The 19,259-nt window shown below is 46.4% G+C and overlaps 1 protein-coding gene across 3 annotated transcripts in view; it reads left to right on the top strand.

Annotated features, from left to right (window-relative positions):
- scaper (S-phase cyclin A-associated protein in the ER) overlaps positions 1 to 19,259 on the top strand; it is an 87,704-nt gene that overhangs the window by 49,962 nt on the left and 18,483 nt on the right. For all 3 annotated transcript variants that reach the window (XM_083654465.1, XM_083654464.1, XM_083654463.1), the window contains 4 exons: positions 7,198 to 7,321; positions 11,305 to 11,528; positions 13,988 to 14,143; positions 17,248 to 17,485. In XM_083654465.1, the coding sequence (XP_083510591.1) occupies positions 7,198 to 7,321; positions 11,305 to 11,528; positions 13,988 to 14,143; positions 17,248 to 17,485 (742 nt within the window). The remainder of the gene's footprint in view (positions 1 to 7,197; positions 7,322 to 11,304; positions 11,529 to 13,987; positions 14,144 to 17,247; positions 17,486 to 19,259) is intronic.

Raw genomic sequence — 19,259 nt, 5'->3', positions numbered from 1 at the left:
TGTGTGCTTCTGTGTGTGTGCATGCATGTGTGTGTGTGCTTCTTTTGTGTGTGTGTGCGTGTGTGTGTGTGCGTGCGTGTGTGTGTGTGTGTGTGTGTGTGATGCGGTGTGACGGCTCATCAGATTTCTCTCCCTTCATACTGGGCCAGTGTGGCACGACAGGCAGAATAGATGTCTTGGAAGCACTCAGGGTATCGGAGAGATCAACAGCAGAATCAAATTAAATGTCATTTAGATAGCCGTGAATGAGGGGATTGTTTGACGGCACAAGGAAATGGACTTGCTCCTCACCTTTTATTTTGGCTTAGGATTCTTTTTCTTCCCCCGAACACAAATTTTCCCTGTTTTAGGAAGCGGGGACTCAAACCCGATCTGGAAGTTGGTCAGATTTCGGCAGCGTCGCTCCGGTCAGGCTCGACCGGGCACATAGGAAACGCACAGAGGGGGCTGGAAATGTGAGAACTCCGGTTGAGGAGCACAGATCGCCGGCTTGATAACTTCCAGGCAGTGACAAAAAGCATAAAGAGCCTTTTACATGCTTGTTGTCCTGTTGTCAATTGAGAGCCGTGCAAGAGGGGAGTTGGCTATTCACTATCACAAATAGCCTAAGGCTTTATTGCTGATGGACGCACAGAATCTATGTTGTTGCTTGTGTACTTGGCAGGGAGGGTTGTTTGTGTTTGGATATATAGGAGGATTTCTGACCTTCGCACCACTTTCTTCCTCCCGCGCATCTGTCCATCAGCCCTTGGGATACTCAATGGATTTGGCGATGGTTTAAACCCAAGAGTTTTAATTCAGAGGTCAGTGACACTCCCGATCCCCCCCCAGCCAGCCCCCTACCATCGTGTTTGGACCTGTCGGCCACCCAGGCAGAGCCCCAGAGGGCTGCCGGGGGCGGGGGGGGGGGGGCGGGGGGGGAGGGACGAGGACAGGATCAGGTGTACTACCTCCCTCTACCTCTTGGCCTCATTTCTCTATGGATCTCAATCGCCTCACAAGGAAATGTGTATTCCCCGGCTGTGTGAGGTTAAGCTGTTTAGTGTCGCCGAGCAGATTATATCGCTCGTTATTTACATCTCCCGTTCTGTCACAATCTGCTCCGTTTTTTTTTTTTTTTTACCTCTTTTACGTCGCCTCTCTCACTTTGCTGCTCCAGCAAGTTACATTAGTTCAATACTCAGATCTTCAAAAGAGCTTATTCTTCTATGAGTAATAATGCACTCGGTGGGTGGTGGTGATGGATTGGCCAGACTCTTTTTGGGCAACGCTGTGGGGGTCTGTCAATCTGTGCAATGTAGTGAGAAGCTCATAGTGCTGTAGGTGGAGTAATGAGAAGCTCATAGCGCTGTAGGTGGAGGAATGCTGCCTGCTCAGATAGACTAGGCAACGTGTACCGGTCACCACATAGTTCCTGTGCAACATGAGAGCGGGGTGGTGGTGTGGCACTTTACCAAATTGTTCCTCCAAAAAATCTTTGACACAAGCTGTCTTTGAGGGGCTTTGAGATAGTGAGATTCCCAGAGAGGGCGGGCTATCAGGTGTCGTGCTCATCAAGCTCAATTAGGTGGGAGGAAACCAAAGACAGATCACTGTGATGCTTCATTGTACAAACCGGTGTAAGGGCATAACTCAAACATGCCTTTTGACAGCCTCCTCATTTGTTCACAGACAACCAGAGACAAGGCTGATTAGCCGCGTTGCAAAGCAATTGCATGCTCATTACGCGAGCAGTTGAGTGAGTCGATTGCGTAGCCCGGAGGGAAGTACACAACTCCAGGGGCCTCGTGTATGAAGGACCGCATAGATTTTATACTGAAAGATGCAGTACTCAGGAAACTTGAAGTACGTATGGACAGACATTTTCAGATGTATAAAACCATGCGCACGTTTACGGACCTTTAAATCAATGTGAAATTAAGCGCACATGCACAAGCCTCTCACGCCACCATGTCTCCTCCCATATGCCCCCCTTAGCAACTTTTTGTCAAAAACGATGGTGAATGTGTCTGTGTTCAGTGCTCCCCTCCAAATATTTCCAATGTGCATTTTATGCATGCAGTGTTTTTGTAAATAAAGGTAAAATTGCACAATTGAACTGATTCAAAGATCAAAAACCAAACCATATAATATGACATGGCCAGTGTTTGCAGCGCTGCAGCTTCAAATATTTTTTTCTAAACAATACAAAAGTGCACGTACAAAGAATTGCGTATGCTGGTTTTCACGCACACGTCGGGATGTATAAACATCACACCCAGGTGTTGAAGAAAGCGGTGCAGGTCCCAGGGTTACAGCAGGTCCCACCCTCCCTATCTCCTCCACCCCCCTCTCCCCTCTCTCTAGGCTCTTTCACACACAGATCGCGCAAAAAGGCTTTGCAGAAAGCCTGCAAAGCCTGGCAGCCTCGCCACAGAAATTGCTTTCACACACAGGCCAGCAGGATGGCCACATTCCCGTCTCGCGGTGTCCTTTCAGGCGACAGCCACTGCTCCCGGATTGAAAGGCGAGCCGCTGGAGGCATTTCCACTCAGCTCCTCGCTCAAATTAATATTTTCATAGGTTAGTGTAGCCTAGCCTACTGTATGATCAACTGATTTCGAGAGGGAATATCCTCAGACCAACTCGCCACAGACAGCTATAGCCCTCTGAAGCTTATTATTATATCCGTTAATTTTACCTACTAATGTCAACATCGTTTGAGCAAAGCCTAACCGCACAGAGCATTCCTCCTGGCGTCCCTGCAGTCAGGATTGTATAGGCTACTTTTTTTACTTTCACTCGTGCACTTTCTTGATACATGAGGTGATTTCCCCTGTAATTTTTTTATGAATGAGCTGACCATTCGCACCTTTTCCGGCTCGCTGCGACGACGCTTTCAAATGGAGGCGGGTTGCCAGGTAACCCGGCGTTGTGACTACCTACCATGGCGGGACAAAAGGCGTAAAACAATTATCCACCAACGCGCGTTCACGACTTTCACATCGGAGGCGCGAATCCTATTTTCCGTGCATTTTTCGGCTTTCAAGGCCGGTGTGAAAGAGCCTTCTGACACTGTGTGCATGTGTGCACGCACGCATGCATGTTTTGAGGCGCTTTCTCCATAGCGTGCCAAAGTCTCGCCAATGAGGAAATGAATTAGCCATTAATTTCCAGACGTTTCTTAAGCTGTGTGCATGTGTGTGTGTGTGTGTGTGCATTACCGGCTTGTGCGTGTTTTGAGCCGCTCTCTCCATAGCAAGCCAAAGTCTCGCCAATGAGAGGCATATCTGTGCGTGCATGTGCGCACGTGTCTGCATGAATGTGTCGTGCGTGTGTGCGTGCGTGCATTACCGACTTTGAAACGCTATCATCGAGGAGACATTACTCTCTCTCTTTGCCTGTGCCTCAGCTGTCTGTGCAGACCAGGGAGCTGGGGGGCGGGCCCACAAGCCCTTCCTTATCGCCTGGAACCAGTCTCCTGAAATCTTGGCGCACACAAATCTCAGCACACGCATCGCCCCCACACACATCTCTCCACAAACACACAAAGTTACTTATAGAAGCCGCTGCACCGCTTAAAAAATGTACTTGGGAATGTGCGGGCTCTCCCGCAAACTAGACGATACTAGTGTACGCACATTAGTCTGGCTTTGTCAGTTGGCGACGCCAAACAATAAAGTATTGAAACTCTCCAAATGTTTCAAAATAAAATGTTCACTCAGTTCACTGCTATAATGAAGTAGTCTATGAAAACCCAGAATTATTTCGGCTGATACACCGTACTGTAATAGTTTGGTTCTATTTCATAATACCAATTCAATGTCTCACTATGCGAGCAAGCCTCCTTGCGACCCTCATGCCTTGAATTTAAAGGTCACATAACTTGTATTCTACGGTGGTGGTCATGTTCTGTACTTGAATGTGTTGACTTAAATTAAAACCACTCATGATCTCTAACACATCTAAGACATAAAAGGGCAAACCTACGTATGAATGCATGTATGTATCATTTATCCTCACGGTTTCATTTAACCATGCAATAGCATGAGAAAGGCTAAATAACAACATAAGGCTACTGGTTCAGAACGGACACACACACACCTGCCAACATTAGGCTGTGAAAAAGAGGAAAATGTTTTTTTCCCTCACAAAGATTTTGCCTAAATTTAGAGTGTATTTAGTCACCTTCCTGACAAGCTAGCATGACATGGTTGATACTAATCAATCCCTTAGGTCTTCTAGTTTCATATGATATCAGAAACTTCACTCTGGCTTTAAAACTGAGTCCGCTACAGCCTCTGAAATTAAATCAACCCAAGGCCTACTCCTTAGGGTCTGTCTTTTGTTTTATCCCCCCCACCATGGAATTGAATCAACACCCCTGTGACAGTCTGCCCATGTTTTAATATGTTCTAAGCCAGTGGTGCCCAACTAGTAGATCGGGGGTCTAGTGGTAGATCTCAGGGTGCTTACCGGTAGATCCCAAAATCATTTTTGGATAATGAGTGTAGCTTTGTAGTGTCAGTGTCTCGCATTCAACCCGTCAGTCTGTGCAGGTTTATTTTGTTGTCACAATAGGCTACTACCTGTCAAAACACTCACGTAACCACCTGGCATCCTTGGCAGAGATACCTGCTTTCAACTACGCATGCGCATGATGGCTGCAGGCCCTGGCGTACTTTTTCTGCATGTGTAAAAACGTTAGGCACCCCTGTTCTAAGCTTTACAAAGCTGTTGTTTATGTCAGGGCTGCCATTCAAAAACTGCTTGTATCCAAGGCCAACACACAACGATATAGCACCTGGTGTGAGAAGCACCAAACCTTGACCACGCCCGAGTGGTGATCTGTTGTCTTTCACTTTTTCTTACATCCAAATTGGTTTTCGATTGGAGAAAACCCAAAGATACCCTCTTTCTACAGTCTATGTTGCCAACAGATAAACCTGTCAGTGGATCCGCAATGGCATGGGCAACCATCTTGTTTTATACAACCAGGTGCCCCCTGTGGTGCAACCACCCTCACGATGTTCCCATATTTCCAGATGACAATGCCCCCCATACATACTGCTAAACAAAGAGTGGTTTCATGAACCCCAGGATGAAGTCAAACGGCTTCCATCATTGATATACTTCATAGTAAGTTCTGGAGTGCAAAGTACACTTCCACCTTCATCGTTCCTCGAAGAACAAGCCTTTCCTTCTTGAAGAAAGGTCCAACATCGCATTACACACAGTTGAGGACTTGAATGACAGCATGTCAAGGATTGAAGCTGTAAAGAAGGCGGAGGGTGACCCTACTCCATATTTGATCATATTTTGAAGGGGTTTCAGTTATTATGTCCGTGTATTTACACCCCTTTGTCTCAGTGAATCATACGGTAACAATTCTTGACAGCTGTGAGCTTATGAGATCCCTTATGAGATGAAAGAAATCAGTGGTGTGCACCTTTAAATCTGCTCTTTAAAAGAGTGGATTGTCCCCACTTTCTCCTTAGGAAAAGACACGCTTATAAATATTGAGCACAGCATAGTGCTGGCTAGACGAGAGGACCAGATCTAAATGATCATAAGTATAACCAGGATCATTCGGTTTAAAACGTTTAACTTTATCCTGTTTATATTCAACAGCTCAGACTGTAATCTTGTCAATACTGGCCAGTCATTTACTCTCCGACAGGTTCTATGACATCCCTGCTATTATGGCCTTCTTAACTCCATAGGTAGTAGTGACATGATCTTAAATGCCGTGATGCCGGTGACTGTGACTAGAGGGACTCAAAATAACCCCCCCCCCCCGGTGAGGAATGCACATGGCAGGTCCTTAAGTCCTGATTCCATAGCTGTATAAAGTATTTCACAATAATAAAGTTTGTCCAATGGTGATTTTTATTTTCAAATGTAATTTTGCGTTGTCTACTCTACTGTTCTCTGTTTAGCTGCCTGTTGCACGGAAGCTCCGCTTTGTCTCGTGTTCAGTAGAGAATCAGTGAATGTCCATGTTGGTTGGCTGCACACAGAGCACAGTTTGCTTGGGTTCTCATGTTACTTCACCTCTCTCTTCAGACAGACTGCTCTATCATTGCTTTTCAACCAGTATGACCACCACCTTTTCTGCCGTTTTAAAAGTCATTTACTTATTATCGATGTGACAGTGCCACGCACGACCATAACAATTTACAAGAAGTCTCATATTGTGATTTTTTTTTTTTAAAGTGCTGTGTTATTGTTTTGAGGTGGACGGGAGTTAACGTTGAGCTTAGACTTGCAGACGATCCCATGAGTCACAATATAGCGCTTCTCACATTAACAGCACATTCCACGCCTGACAGCTTTATACTGCAATGTCAATAATGATACGCCGAAATGACTGATCTGCCCACCGGCCAATGAAAAACAAGGAATAGAGGAAGTTATTGACAGACTTGGGGTCTGCCTCAGTCTAATCTATTTTCCTCTCCTATGCCAACTTCCTTTGACCGAAAACGCACAGCAGATGTGACGGTTTCGGGTAGATATCAAAATGTTTACCAGTTGAAATAAACATGGCCTACTTTAGGCAACCGGCGGAGAGGCAGATTCCATTCTTGCTGCGAGCAGATAGGACATGCCACTCCAACCGATGGGCTAAAATATACAGTTGTCAGGAAATATTAACTGATGAAAAGGGGGCGAGGGTGAGCAGCAGTCAACCGCAGAGCGATTGGTCAGTTTATCTGAAGCATTCATCTTCTCTGGGGCTTTGTTTTGAAGCAGACATAGTACAGAGCCACGCTGGCTGCTTCAGCACTGTGCCGCGAGGAGCTGCTGAGAGGAGCGGCTTTATCTCTCCGGGTTTATCTCAGCCGAGATGGAGCTGAGATTGCGGCTCGACTCCTCTGACGGTGGCTCTGGTTTGAGGGGAGTCTCCACATAAGTAGTTGATATGAGTGTTTTATTTCTCCGATGGGCTTCCCTTACTCACGCAGTCGGCGAGATATGCTTTTGACTTGTGAAGATAAACTGCACCCTTAAGGAACCACAAATACAGAGGAGTGTGTTTGGTTTCCTGATGACTGCAGATAGTCTTGTCAGTGCCCAGGGGCTAGACACACCTACGTCCTCGTAGTAGTTTTTTATGAATTGTGTGGAGAATAGCCTTGAGGTGTTTTTTCTTCTTTTCTTTTTTTCTTGGTTTTTACTTTTGATTCATTATGCTTTGCCGTTCTTTTCTGTCAGGTCCCTCTGTGCTGCTGTGAACGCCTACTACCTGGCGTGTTCCCGCTGCCCCCTCAACTGCTCCTATGTGCTGTTCAGCAACAAGATAGCCCTCCTCATGGACCTGCTGCTCCATCAACTAACAGTAAGTCCACACACACCCGAGCACATCACCCAGACCTACAGTCTAGACCACATCACCCAGACCTACAGTCTAGACCAAACCACCGTGACGTCACCATGTAAACAACATTTACTTCCGCGTACCACTTGGGGAAGGCTGCAGGTTTAAATGTGCGTGTTTGTCAAATAAATGCTGTCAAACCCTCTCGTTGTTTTCGGCCGACTACTTTCAATTTAAATGTTCAACCGGTTGGTAAACATGCTTGTCCGACGTATCTAGCCTTTCTTCTGTGTTTGTTTTATGTAGTGTTAGCTAGCTAATAACGTTTGTTTACAACTGTCAAACCCGCTGTTTTTTTTGCAGACTCGTTAACTAACTACAGAGTTAACGTTACAGACGGAGCTACTGACGCCACGTTAATTTAATTTAGCTTCAAGTCTACTCTGGTCTGGTCTGGTCCAACAGGTAAATTAGCTAGTCTGGTCTCCACTAACGTTAGTGAAAGTGTTGTTATATGAATGATATTAAACAACAACACAACACGAACAAACCATTTTTGTCTTCTTTGTCTGTTTTTGTCTTCAACACGTCAATTTGTGCCCGTTCACCGCCATTATGATGTGTGGACCCCAGGGGTAACCGGAAGTAAATGTAAACATCCCCGCTGATTTGGTCTATATATCAAATGAATCACTCACAAATCCTTTTCTGATTCAAAGAGAAGGAATATTGCCATATAATTAGTGTGTTTAAACGTGTGCTGCTAACATTATTCCATTTTGCAGAAAGCGCACTAAATGTGCAGGAGATGCTGACCTTGTTTTGATACTTATGAAGGTATCAAATGCATAATCGGATTACCTCGAGTATTTCTCTCCTACCCACACATATACAGTACAGGAGTAGAACTACCGTAGCCTCTTCTGTTAACCCTTGTTTGTTTTGCTATAAACCCCTCTGTTGATACATGTACACACAGTGGTTTTAAAGCCTGCAAAACCGCTACGTTTTTCGCCGGTGTCTGCTCCTAGCGCAGTGCTAATAAAAGACAGAGCGAGACGCACGCTAGCGAGTAACAGACCCTTTGCCCGGGGACCGCACTACAGATGCTTCTGCACTGAGGGAATGTGAGAGCGCAGTCAGTCAGTCAGGCAGGCGGCGCGGCGGAGAACATGTCAGCCCATATCCTTCAGCACTCTGCGAGAGGGACTGTAAACATCAGCCCACTCCAAACATCTGACGGTGGCGGCTGTCCCGGGGCCCGCCTACACTCACAGGCAGCACAGACGGGACAAGGCACAGCAGACACGGGGCTCTGCTACATGCATGAACTCTACTGGGGCTTTTCCTTCCCCAGGCCCCGAGTTCCAATCCCAAGCAGTCATATTTCCTGAGGGGCACGCAGGGAGGAGGTTTTAGCCTGTATGAGTTTATATCAAACCTCTCCCAGCAGCTGCTCTGATGACTGACATCTCCAACAGCACCGCAGCAGGAGACAACCTCACTTTTCTCTCCAGGAGTTAGATGCTGATAAAGAATGGGCCTCGACAGTTTTTCACACACCTACTCTACTCACCCCCTCTTTCATGAATTATTTGAATTATTTGAAGATTAAGACAGCTCTGCATTAATGCATTTGTTGTTTGACTGTGTGTGTGTGTGTGTGTGTGTGTGTGTGTGTGTGTGTGTGTGCGCGCGTGTGTGCGTTTGTCTATGTTCTGTCAGACATTTGTGTAGAGCAAGAGAAAGAGAGGGAGTGGGGGTAGCGCTGCTGTCTGAGCATGTCCCCCTTTTAATTAGATTTGTGGAGAATGTTGTTGGATTTACCTCCGCTGTCAGCGTGCACCCTAACCATTAGAGTCAATGAGGAGTTTTTTTTTTTCCACCAAAGCAGGGTTTTCCATATTGAACGGTCTCACAATATCTTAAATGTGGACCTCTGCTTGTATGTTTTCATGACATTTGTCTGGAGAAGCAAATCCAGACGACTAGTGATCTTCTGTTTATCCTCATCCTCTGTTTTCTTATGGGCTTCTGTATTTGCCCTCTCTGTCATCTAGCGCATATAATAGCAGGTTTATGGTGCAGTAAGCATGGAACAGCTTTCCTCTTCGCACCAAGTGTGTTTTATTTATATATATATATATTTTACTTCTGTTTGTCATCTGTGTGGCTGAGGGAATACCTCAGACAGCTCTCGTATGCCACCTTGCTGGCACCGCACCAGTCGCAGTGTCAAACTGATTGTTTTATGTGATCAATTATTGATTGTGTTTATAAGAAAGGGGGAGCACCATCAGTCACAAAAGTGACACAAGGCTAACAAAGCAAAGTGTACTATAACAGATCCCCCGCCCCCATGTCCCCTGTCTCCCTCCCACCAACCCACTCCACCACAACCTAACCCCTAACATGATGAACCAAGGCAGTGCACACTGAACATAGAGAAAAACACAAATACACAAAAACAACAAACATTAACAAAACTACCAATATGAACCTACCCATTCCTTCCAACCCCATCCCCCTGCTACCCAGTAATAATCCATGACCATTATAGACATAAACCAACAGCATTCGGACATAAAGGAATTAGATAATTATGCTAATTTCTTCCACCATCCATGATGATATCCACAGAAATAGCCAAGAGTATACATACATATATTTATATACAAAGTAACTAAAGAATAGTATATTATACAGTATGTATAATATTCTAAACAAGCAAGCAAGCAAATACATGACAGCTCAGGTGAAAAAGATAGTAAACTACAAATATTTATAATGAAACACTTTTTTTTTTTTCCGAGCAGCTTTGACCAGAAAATAATATTTTGTGTTTTGGCATAATGTAATCGTGCTGTAGAAAGCTCCAGCTGTGCAATATCCCGGTAGGAAGAGAGCATTCCCTCACCGACGGTGCATGTGGTGGTTTCCAGCGTCAAGCTAGCAAAGCGTCCTTTTAGCAGCTGTGAGACCAGCTAACAAGTGGCCCCTAGCATTTGTAGTTGGCTCCAAAGATGAGGTGTCATTAAATAATAGCGGACACAGTGAGTGAGGGGGATGACTCTCTCGATAATACTAGACATAATACTTAAGTAATTCTCCCAAAGTCTGTTATGATGTGAAAGAAAAGTGCGTATCGAAACGATATAAAGAAAAGTGCCAATGATGAGATTATCTGGACAAAAGTCACAATATGGATTAGCTCAGAGTTTCATTATGTTGTAATCTTCGAAGTGTGAGATAAGACCTGGTGAATAAATGTATAGTATATCATTTGATGGTTAGGATTTCTGGATGACGGGGATATACACTATTTGACTATATAGTGTGCCAATCCAGATGTAAGGAAGTGTGAATATCTCTCTCACACAGTCTGTTTATTGGCAAAGGTTTATATGAGGACTCGGGTTATAAATTTATAAAGGTCAGAGACAATAACATTGTTTTTTTTTTACCTTTGGTGCCAGGTATCAAATGAAGGTGGTGCGTTTTCAAAGAAGTGCCCCATGGGACACCTTGATCACGCATTGCTGCATGCATAGATAACAAGAAAGAAGTGCCCACGAGTGTCACACTGATTGTTAACCAGCGATTCATGGGCTGAAGCTGATGAATAATAAAGTAACCAACCATTTATGCCTCCGCTGTATCATGTGTTAACCAGGTGGAAAGAGCCTGCACTGATCAACAAAAGCAGATTGTTTTCTGCCTCTGGCTTAATTGGATGGCATTTAAAATACTTGCTTAGGTCTAAATGGTCCCTGTCTTTTGTTTGTCACCCTCCTCTTTGTGGATACTGTGTCTACGGGGGGACACCTGGATGTTGTCACTGTCATTTCTACCATAATCTGTCAATGTCATGGTTTGTTAGAGGAGAGGAGAACTTGGCGATGCATGTGATACATGTTAAATAGTTGATTGGTATGGGCTACCTTGTTTTAATAATAGCGCTTTAACCAAGTTTCTAAAAAAAGGCTTTGCGTCTCATCCCTCAGCTGTATGTGCCAGATGAGGACAAGTCCATCTTCGGGCGCAGCGTGAACAAGCAGGTGTTTGAGGGCTTGACCACAGGCCTGCTGCAGACCAGCGCCACCGTCCTGGGCTTCCTCTCGCCCCACATCTCCGAGCATGGACCGGGCGAAAACGTGCGGATCTGCTCCCCAGATGCCAAGTCCAAGAGCTCCGAGTCCTTCAACACTCGTGCACATGACCTAATCAGGTACTCTCCTGCCCATCCTCTGTCTCCCTACTATCGCACCGCTCTCCTCCTCCTCCTCCTCCTCCATAGCACCACTTTCTCTCCCCTCATGACCTTTTCACCTCCTTTAGTATATCCCTCCTCCACTCCTCTTCACTGGGTTGAGAGTTGGTCAACCCCTGATTTCCTCAGCAGCATGCCTTTTGTAAAGACCAGGCTGACAAAATGTCAGATCTGTTGGAAACGGTCCAAGTGGTTTCTTGTTAGAATGGGAGTAGTGTGAGAGTGAGGATGTATTCTGGCATCCTTCCAGCTTGTACTTTTTTTTTCACACGTTCAGGCATCCACATCTGAAGTCAGATCTTTCTCCACGGGGGCTACGAGGTAGCATAAACAAAAGAGCACTCCTAAAGCTTTGGACGCTCCCCCCCCTTGAACCTGGCTTTGGAGCGGCCGTGAGGGTCTGGGGCTGTAGGAGTCGGGGCTATGCTGGGGGAAATGTGGGCTGTGAGGAAAGGCAGGCCCGGCCGCCGAAGCCTTGAGGAAGAGTGGAGCCTTTCCACCGACCCTCCCACAAGCCATGATTCATCTGGTCCGAGCAGCTGCACAGGCCCACCACTCTCATCCACTGACCCAGTCGTAACCCTGGAGACAGGGGAGGGCCTGAGAAAAATGGTGTCGTCAGACTGGTAATCCCTGGAAGGAGCAGAAGATTTACCTCGACTGCCTGGCGTAATGTATATGTTAGTGAGGAAGGACAAAAGATCAAAACATTTTGAGCTTTTGCAACACACTCCCATAATGCCAAACTATAGATCACACAGAAAGGAGACCGCCATTTCCTTTCTTCTCATTAGCGTTTTCAGTGCTCTCACCCCCCGACCCATTGTTTTAAATGTCCAACTGCATGTGGCTTGTATGATGAGACGCACAGCGGCGAGACTGACCACCGCCGAAGCAGTTTTTCAAACGGGGGGGCAGGCATTTAGCAAAGCAGTCAGTGTGATGAAAGTTCCTTTCAAGCCAGGTAAAGCTGTGGAAGAGGATGAAGTCAAAACAATGGGCTGTGGTTCAAGTGTCAGATGACCTGTTGTGGAGGTCAAACATGGGCGTAATCGCCTGCTTTGAGAGAAGCTCACTCTGAGTGACGGTTCTAACAAAAAAAGGTATGCGAATGAAGCCAGGACTGAAGGTAGTGACGAGACACAGAGGAACAAGTGGATGGCTACTTCACGATCCACATCTCTTGGAGGTCTCGATTGACAGCTGTGGTGCTCCCTAGATGTTCCTAAGCTCCGGGGCGGGTCTCTAATGCCTGGTTCACACTAGGCGCTCAGAGTCCTCTCTCTGCAAGCTGTTTTTGGAGCTCGCCGATAAACATCCCCAGATCAGCGGCAAATCACGTTGGCTCGGCGCTCGCTTGTTAAGTGTGAACTGTCCACAGAGGCGACCGGGGAGCTCCCCGAGTGCTCCACGATGAGTCACAGAGGTCCCACAGATATCTTAGCCTGCTAAATATGTGCTCGTGTCGGGGGAGCATGGAGCGTGGAGGGGCAGACACGGCCAGGGGGGGATGTCTGCTGTCTGCAGGGTACAAGCAGCCAAGTGGTCTGACGGAGGAAGCCATTCTACAGGGGGTTGGTACAAACTACTGTCCTACAAGCAAAAAAACAAAATTTAAAAAGCATTTAAGTAGCTATGCAAATCTTAGATGTTTACTCAAATCTTTCTATTGAAACCCCGAAATAATTGAGTTTGCAGTCAACTTAATAACTCTGACTTAATAAATCTTACTTTGAACAAATTGCGTAGAATGACTCAAATATGTTGTGCGCAAGGGTGTGTTTAGAAAGAATAAAGCCCCGGTGTGAGACTGCGTTTTTGGACTGGTCAGGGATTCTCCTGGTGAAATACTGTATCTTGTAATGTGTGAGATCACCTGTCGCAGCTCAGTCATATAGTGTGAAAACCACAAAGACAAGACAGACAGACAGTTGTGTAGTGTGAAAGGAACAGCGACTGACGACTGGCAGCCGTGGGGTAGTGTGTACGAGCCATAATGCTGAGCAGGGGAGGGCCAGTCTGAGGCATACCTGAGCTGTGAGAAGATGGCCCCAGGTCAGAAGACTATGGAGGGCCCCGAGCTGGGCTGGCACAGGGGCCACAACAGCCCTCTAATGACACTATTAGCTGTGATTTGTGGCTGAAAGAGGACAGGGAACATGATCGTCAGACCTGTCATTGGCAAAGACAAATTGGGGATATCGCAGTAATACCAGGGGGGGTGGAGGGGCTTAGGTGAGATATCTGATTTCAGCTGCAGTGCTGTGGAGGTACGCACAGTCAAAGCCTTTGTTTGTCCACGTGAAATGAGTTTTAGAGAAGAATTTTCTCTCCGTTTCTATGTTAACGTTGGGGAAAATAATAAAACATTGGAAATCACTTCACTCTGTTGCTCCTCTGTCTTCCATCTCCTCCAGCTACGTCGTGAACATGGGTCTGATTGACAAGCTGTACGGGTGCTTCCTGTCCATCCAAGGTCCCGTAGACGAATGTCCCAAGATGTCCGCCTTCCTCCAGCAAGCCTCGGCCCTGCTGCACGGCATGTGTAAGCTGTGCTTCGCTGTGACCGGACGGTGAGCATGTCTCCTACTCCTTCACCCAACTTAGACATCCCTGTAGATCTCTTGATCTCTCTCTTACACACACGCACACACACACACACACACACACACACACACACACACCCCTCTCTGCGTGTTTAATGACAGAGAGTGAGTCACTGTCAGTTGTTGAATGTCAGAAGGTTCCATAAAGACTGTTCTCGTGGTTTCTCAAACAAAGACTGTGGCCGTGGTGCCGCAATCAGCCAGCAGGTTGTTTCCTGCAGTCGGCTCGCTGGCCGAGTCGTGGTGGTTACTGCAGATAGAGAGAGAGAGATAGGCATCTACTTGACCCCGGCTGCTCTGTCACTCACCATAAAGCCTCGCCCGCAGCGCGGGGGGGAGCCCGCCCGCAGCGCGGGGGGGGAGCCCACCCACGCGTGCTGCTAGCGTGACCTCCACTCAGAGAGGTTCAGTGGCGCCGCTGACAGAGGCTAAGCACACAGTCACACCGAGGAGGGACATCACAAGCTCAACTCCTCACTTAAAAAGGAGAAGAAACGCTGACCGTGGCAGCATGGCCAAATGGGATCCATTGTCACGCGTGACACTTAATATTAGACGTTGAAAAATGTGCATTTTATACATCTCCTTTCATTCTGTAATTGGGATATTTCATCGGTGCGGCAGGTAGAAATTCTAGCCATTGAGGTTTTTGCATGATAGCCATACCTCTAGTGGTGCTGGCCCAACATCCTGTGATTGTGTTTCCAGCAGCCACTCATTGTCGCACCAGTGTGCTACTGTACACTGCCAGCTGCTAGGTGCTGCTGTGACAATGACCAGCTGCTTCACCACTGGCATGGCAGAGGACAGCTAGGCATGCGTGCGTGTGTGTGTGTGTGTGTGTGTGTGTGCCAGTCACTAAATATCTGTGAGAAAACACCGTGTCCGACCACGCAGGTTTAATGAGCACACTGTTTTGTGTTATTATCAAAATGCAGATAATCCAGCCCACTAGCTGTGTTCTCCCATGATTCCCTTTCTGTCACATGTGAGAATGCTCTGTAGGCTTGTGGAGTATTTGGGCCATGCCAGTTGCTGTGTCAGGGGATTAGAACAGCATTAGGAGACTGTGTTCCTGCCGAGTGGCACATTTCCATGCAGGGCCTGTTGGCTAACATCAAGTATCAGCATGCACAGAGGGTTCCATCCAGAGGTCACAGCCTCCCTTCTATATAGCTGCAAATCATAGCTCGTGCTGCTGCACTAGTCTTAAATTGTGTGCTATAGATTGTGGGTTTTCATTACTAGGCATCTCGCACGCTCGATTCTTAGGCTCGGCCGCCCTGCAGCTCACTGAGCCTCCCCTGCAGCTCACTGAGCAGCTCACTGAGCCTCCCCTGCAGCTCACTGAGCAGCTCACTGAGCTGGCCCTGCAGCTCACTGAGCAGCTCACTGAGCTGGCCCTGCAGCTCACTGAGCAGCTCACTGAGCAGGCCCTGCAGCTCACTGAGCAGGCCCTGCAGCTCGCATATGCAGCTCGCCCACTGCGCGGCTTCGCCCTGGCTGCTCCTTGATGGCATACTTCAGGGATGCTGGATCACCTGTCCTGGAGCTGGCAACATACAGCTAGCTGTCCATGGCTGAAGACGGGGGTCAGTGACTGCCCCTGGGACTTGATTTTGCTCTTATGACATCACTGATGATGTCATCAGTGGGACTCTTATGAAAGTCACAACTGCTTTTATGACCTCACTGATGGCATCACAACCTCCTATAACATCACTGATGATGTCACAATGCCTCTGACATCACTGTTGATGTCACAATTTATGACATCACTAATGACATCAACACTGGGACTGTGTGTGTGTGTGTGTGTGTGTGTGTGTCTGTTTCTTGTGTGTGTGTGTGTGTGTGTGTGTGTGTGTGTGTGAGTGTGAGTGAGTGAATTTATGACATCACTGATGATGTCATCAGTGGGACAGACAGACAAACAGACAGAGCCCTAGCTCCCTTTTATGATAATGTAGTTTGCTCAGTGGACGTCACCGTGAGCCCTGAGTCACTCAAGGGGTTCATCAGCAGAATAAAAAATAGTTTAATAATTCAATAAGTATTATTTTTAATAATTTATGTCTAATTCATTTCAAATTACCCTTGACTACCGTGATTGCTAATGTCCCATGTTTTGATTATTAAATGCCATTCTGTTCTGTATCGAATTTAATAACGGCACTTTTTTCAGTTTGAAGTTGAACTCCCCGCCCAAATGTCATTTGGAGTTCTTTAGCAGGAATAATTCTCTTTAGCAATCCATAAACATGAAAATGTTTGATATCCCTTACGCTAATGCCAAACAGGTTGATTAGGTTTAGCTCTTAAAATGTGATGTACACTTCACAGGATGATGTTACCAATCCCTTTAACCAACAGGGTGGCGGCCCCTTTCACAGCCAACAAACATATCACCTTGAATCCTATCAGGTTGGTGGGCCTTGATTAAATGTGCTGGAGTGCTCAGCGTCTTGTCAGGCAGCTCAGTATAGTCTGCCAGCATGGAGTCAGCGCCACAAGCTTCACGTCAGTGAACATTACAATGTTTACTGTACCCACAGTGGATAATGGAGGAGCAGAGCGTAGACTCTTTTGCAGGCTCTGCTCTTCTTCAGCTACAACCAAACTCTCAGTCAAGGAAGTTCCACAAGTTAAGTCACTTAATACAATAGGTAGGCGGAGCAGCATCTCTATCTAAAGGGAAAGTCTTTTCTAAGCCCTTGTCTAGTGCGTAAATCTAGAAGCCATTGAGGTCTAGACTTGGGCCATTGCTGTGAAGAGAACAGCCAGCAGCATCCTTTCAGGTTCAGTGGCCTTTATGCTGCGTGACAACAGGGCTCTTCAGTTTAGCACAGTTGCAGTCGACCCAAATGCTATGCAGTCTCTCTAACCATAGAAGCATCATAGAATGAGTCAGAGGTGGGCACTACATGCACGTGGCAATTAAGGGGGGAATTGATTGATTGACAAAAAATAATAATTTCCATTTGTTGCTTGGGCTTGTTTTTCTTCTGTGAAATCTGATTTGGATGACCATGCATACATTTTCTCTCTCTCTCTCTCTCTCTCTCTCCCAGCGCTCCCAGTATATTTGACAACAAGCGCCAGGACCCAACTGGCTTGACGGCCCTGCTGCGGTCCACGGACCTGGTGGGAGTGGTGCACACCCTGTATTGTATCCTGCTGCACAGTTCCTTGCCAGAGTCTGCTGCCCAGAGTCCTCAGGAACCCTACGCCCCCGGGGTCATCCAGGTGGCTCTGCAAGGCATCCGCTTCCTCAACAGTTTTGCCCTGCTTGACCTCTCCGCCTTCCAGGTATCCAACGTGATCTCTAACCCCGTGCACATTCTCTTTTCACTCACACAAATAGCAAATTCCTTATAGGTCCAGCAAGATAATCACGTTTTAGCGTGACTATCTGTCCCCGAAGTTAGGATGCAGATTTTTTCTTTTCTTTTCAGTCATTTTTCTGATATTGATGTTTTCTTGAACATATCATCTATATTGTTGATATAGCATGCTCATCACATTCCACAGAGTGAAATTCATAGTGGGTAATACTGTTACAACAGTTACAGTGTCTTTGCTGACCAACGAAATGGCTATTAGCTGGGAAAGAACTAATGGGTAATATCTACCGTAATTAAACAATAAACCATAGAAAGATTAGGTAAAGTCTTGATATCCCTGTCCAATTTCCCTGTTGGATTTCCTATCCAACTCATGTCACAGCAGACTAGCATAAAAACACCCACAAATATCACAGTTGTCCTTGCCTGGATACAATCCCTATGTGCACGTGATCAGATGCTGGTTCCTTTGTTAGGAGCTATTAGAAGAGGAGTTCTCCTCAGGATAAGGCTGACCTGTGGACATAAACACGGGTGCCCTCTGACCCCGGGTCAGTTGTTAGGGTTGAAAGGAGCCCGGTGGGGTCAGCCGTCTGGATGGACCCGGAGTGATTATCACTGTACCCAGGGCCGTACATTACGCACCCTGATGAGGAGCGGGCCGACAGCTTCACTGTGCTAAGTCACCGCAAAGACAGAAAGGCGTGAGAGGAAGTGAGAATGTTATTAATTATTTTAATGTCTTGTGGTAATTACTCTGAAGCGGCTTCCTCTCACTGACCCTGCCACACTCCGGCTATTCAAAACAGCTGGAGGTCAAAGCATTTCAGAGCCCTGAGTTTTATGAACATTTTAAATAATCTTTCTTTTTGGCTGTGAGTTGTAATCACCTTGTGTTTCACATTACCTCACAGCACTGGCTAATCAGTATTGCACTGGATGGTGCGGTTGATCAGAACGCAGGCCCAGAAGCTCGCTCACTCTGCTGCAGCATCGGTTACAAATAACGGCTTTAGAACAGGATTTCAAATGGGCAAAATGCAATATAAATAACCGGAGTTTTGCAGTGCTGCAATTTTAGTAGAGTACTCTCCAATAAATTTGTGCTACACAAAAATGTGAAAAAGGAGCGCAAGTGCAACTTGAGATTCAAACCAGAGATGTTTTTTCCTCGTTATTTCCACAAACCGTGCTTTTGAAGTCAGTCATGATATTCTGTCACTGACACAGAGGTCTGTTAGGATGTTCACTCACTGACACCAGAGGTCTGTTATGATATTCACTCACTGACACAGAGACACATTTGTCTGCCCTGTTGCCATTGCTCTGTTCACCTCAGCTTGACGGTTGTTACACGGTGCAGTGAGTTTGAGGGACATGTTGCCAGCATGCGTAGCTCATGAGGTCTGAGAATAGCAGTGAGGACGTCTCAGGTGTTGTATTTATGGAAGTGTTTACTTGCAATGCTAATGCACCCGAACTTCCAGTGGGATCGTGATGACCTTCGGGTGCTCTGTCACACTGACATGTTTAACAAATACTGTCTGTAGAATGCTGCTAGCATCTTGTCTCTCAGGAGGATTTGGGTTTTCTATGGTGGGACATCACATCACCCTCCCCCCATTTGAATTGAATACTCATACTGTAACACCAAATCAATTCCCACCAGCAAAATGTAAAAATCCCATCCATCTCTTTTAATACAGCAAATCTAGCCTCTTATTATTTTTGCATTGTCA

Source organism: Poromitra crassiceps (genome assembly GCF_964638095.1).
Source record: "Poromitra crassiceps genome assembly, chromosome: 18".
In the NCBI taxonomy this organism is placed as follows: Eukaryota; Metazoa; Chordata; class Actinopteri; order Beryciformes; family Melamphaidae; genus Poromitra; species Poromitra crassiceps.
This window is presented reverse-complemented; position numbering and strand designations above follow the sequence as displayed.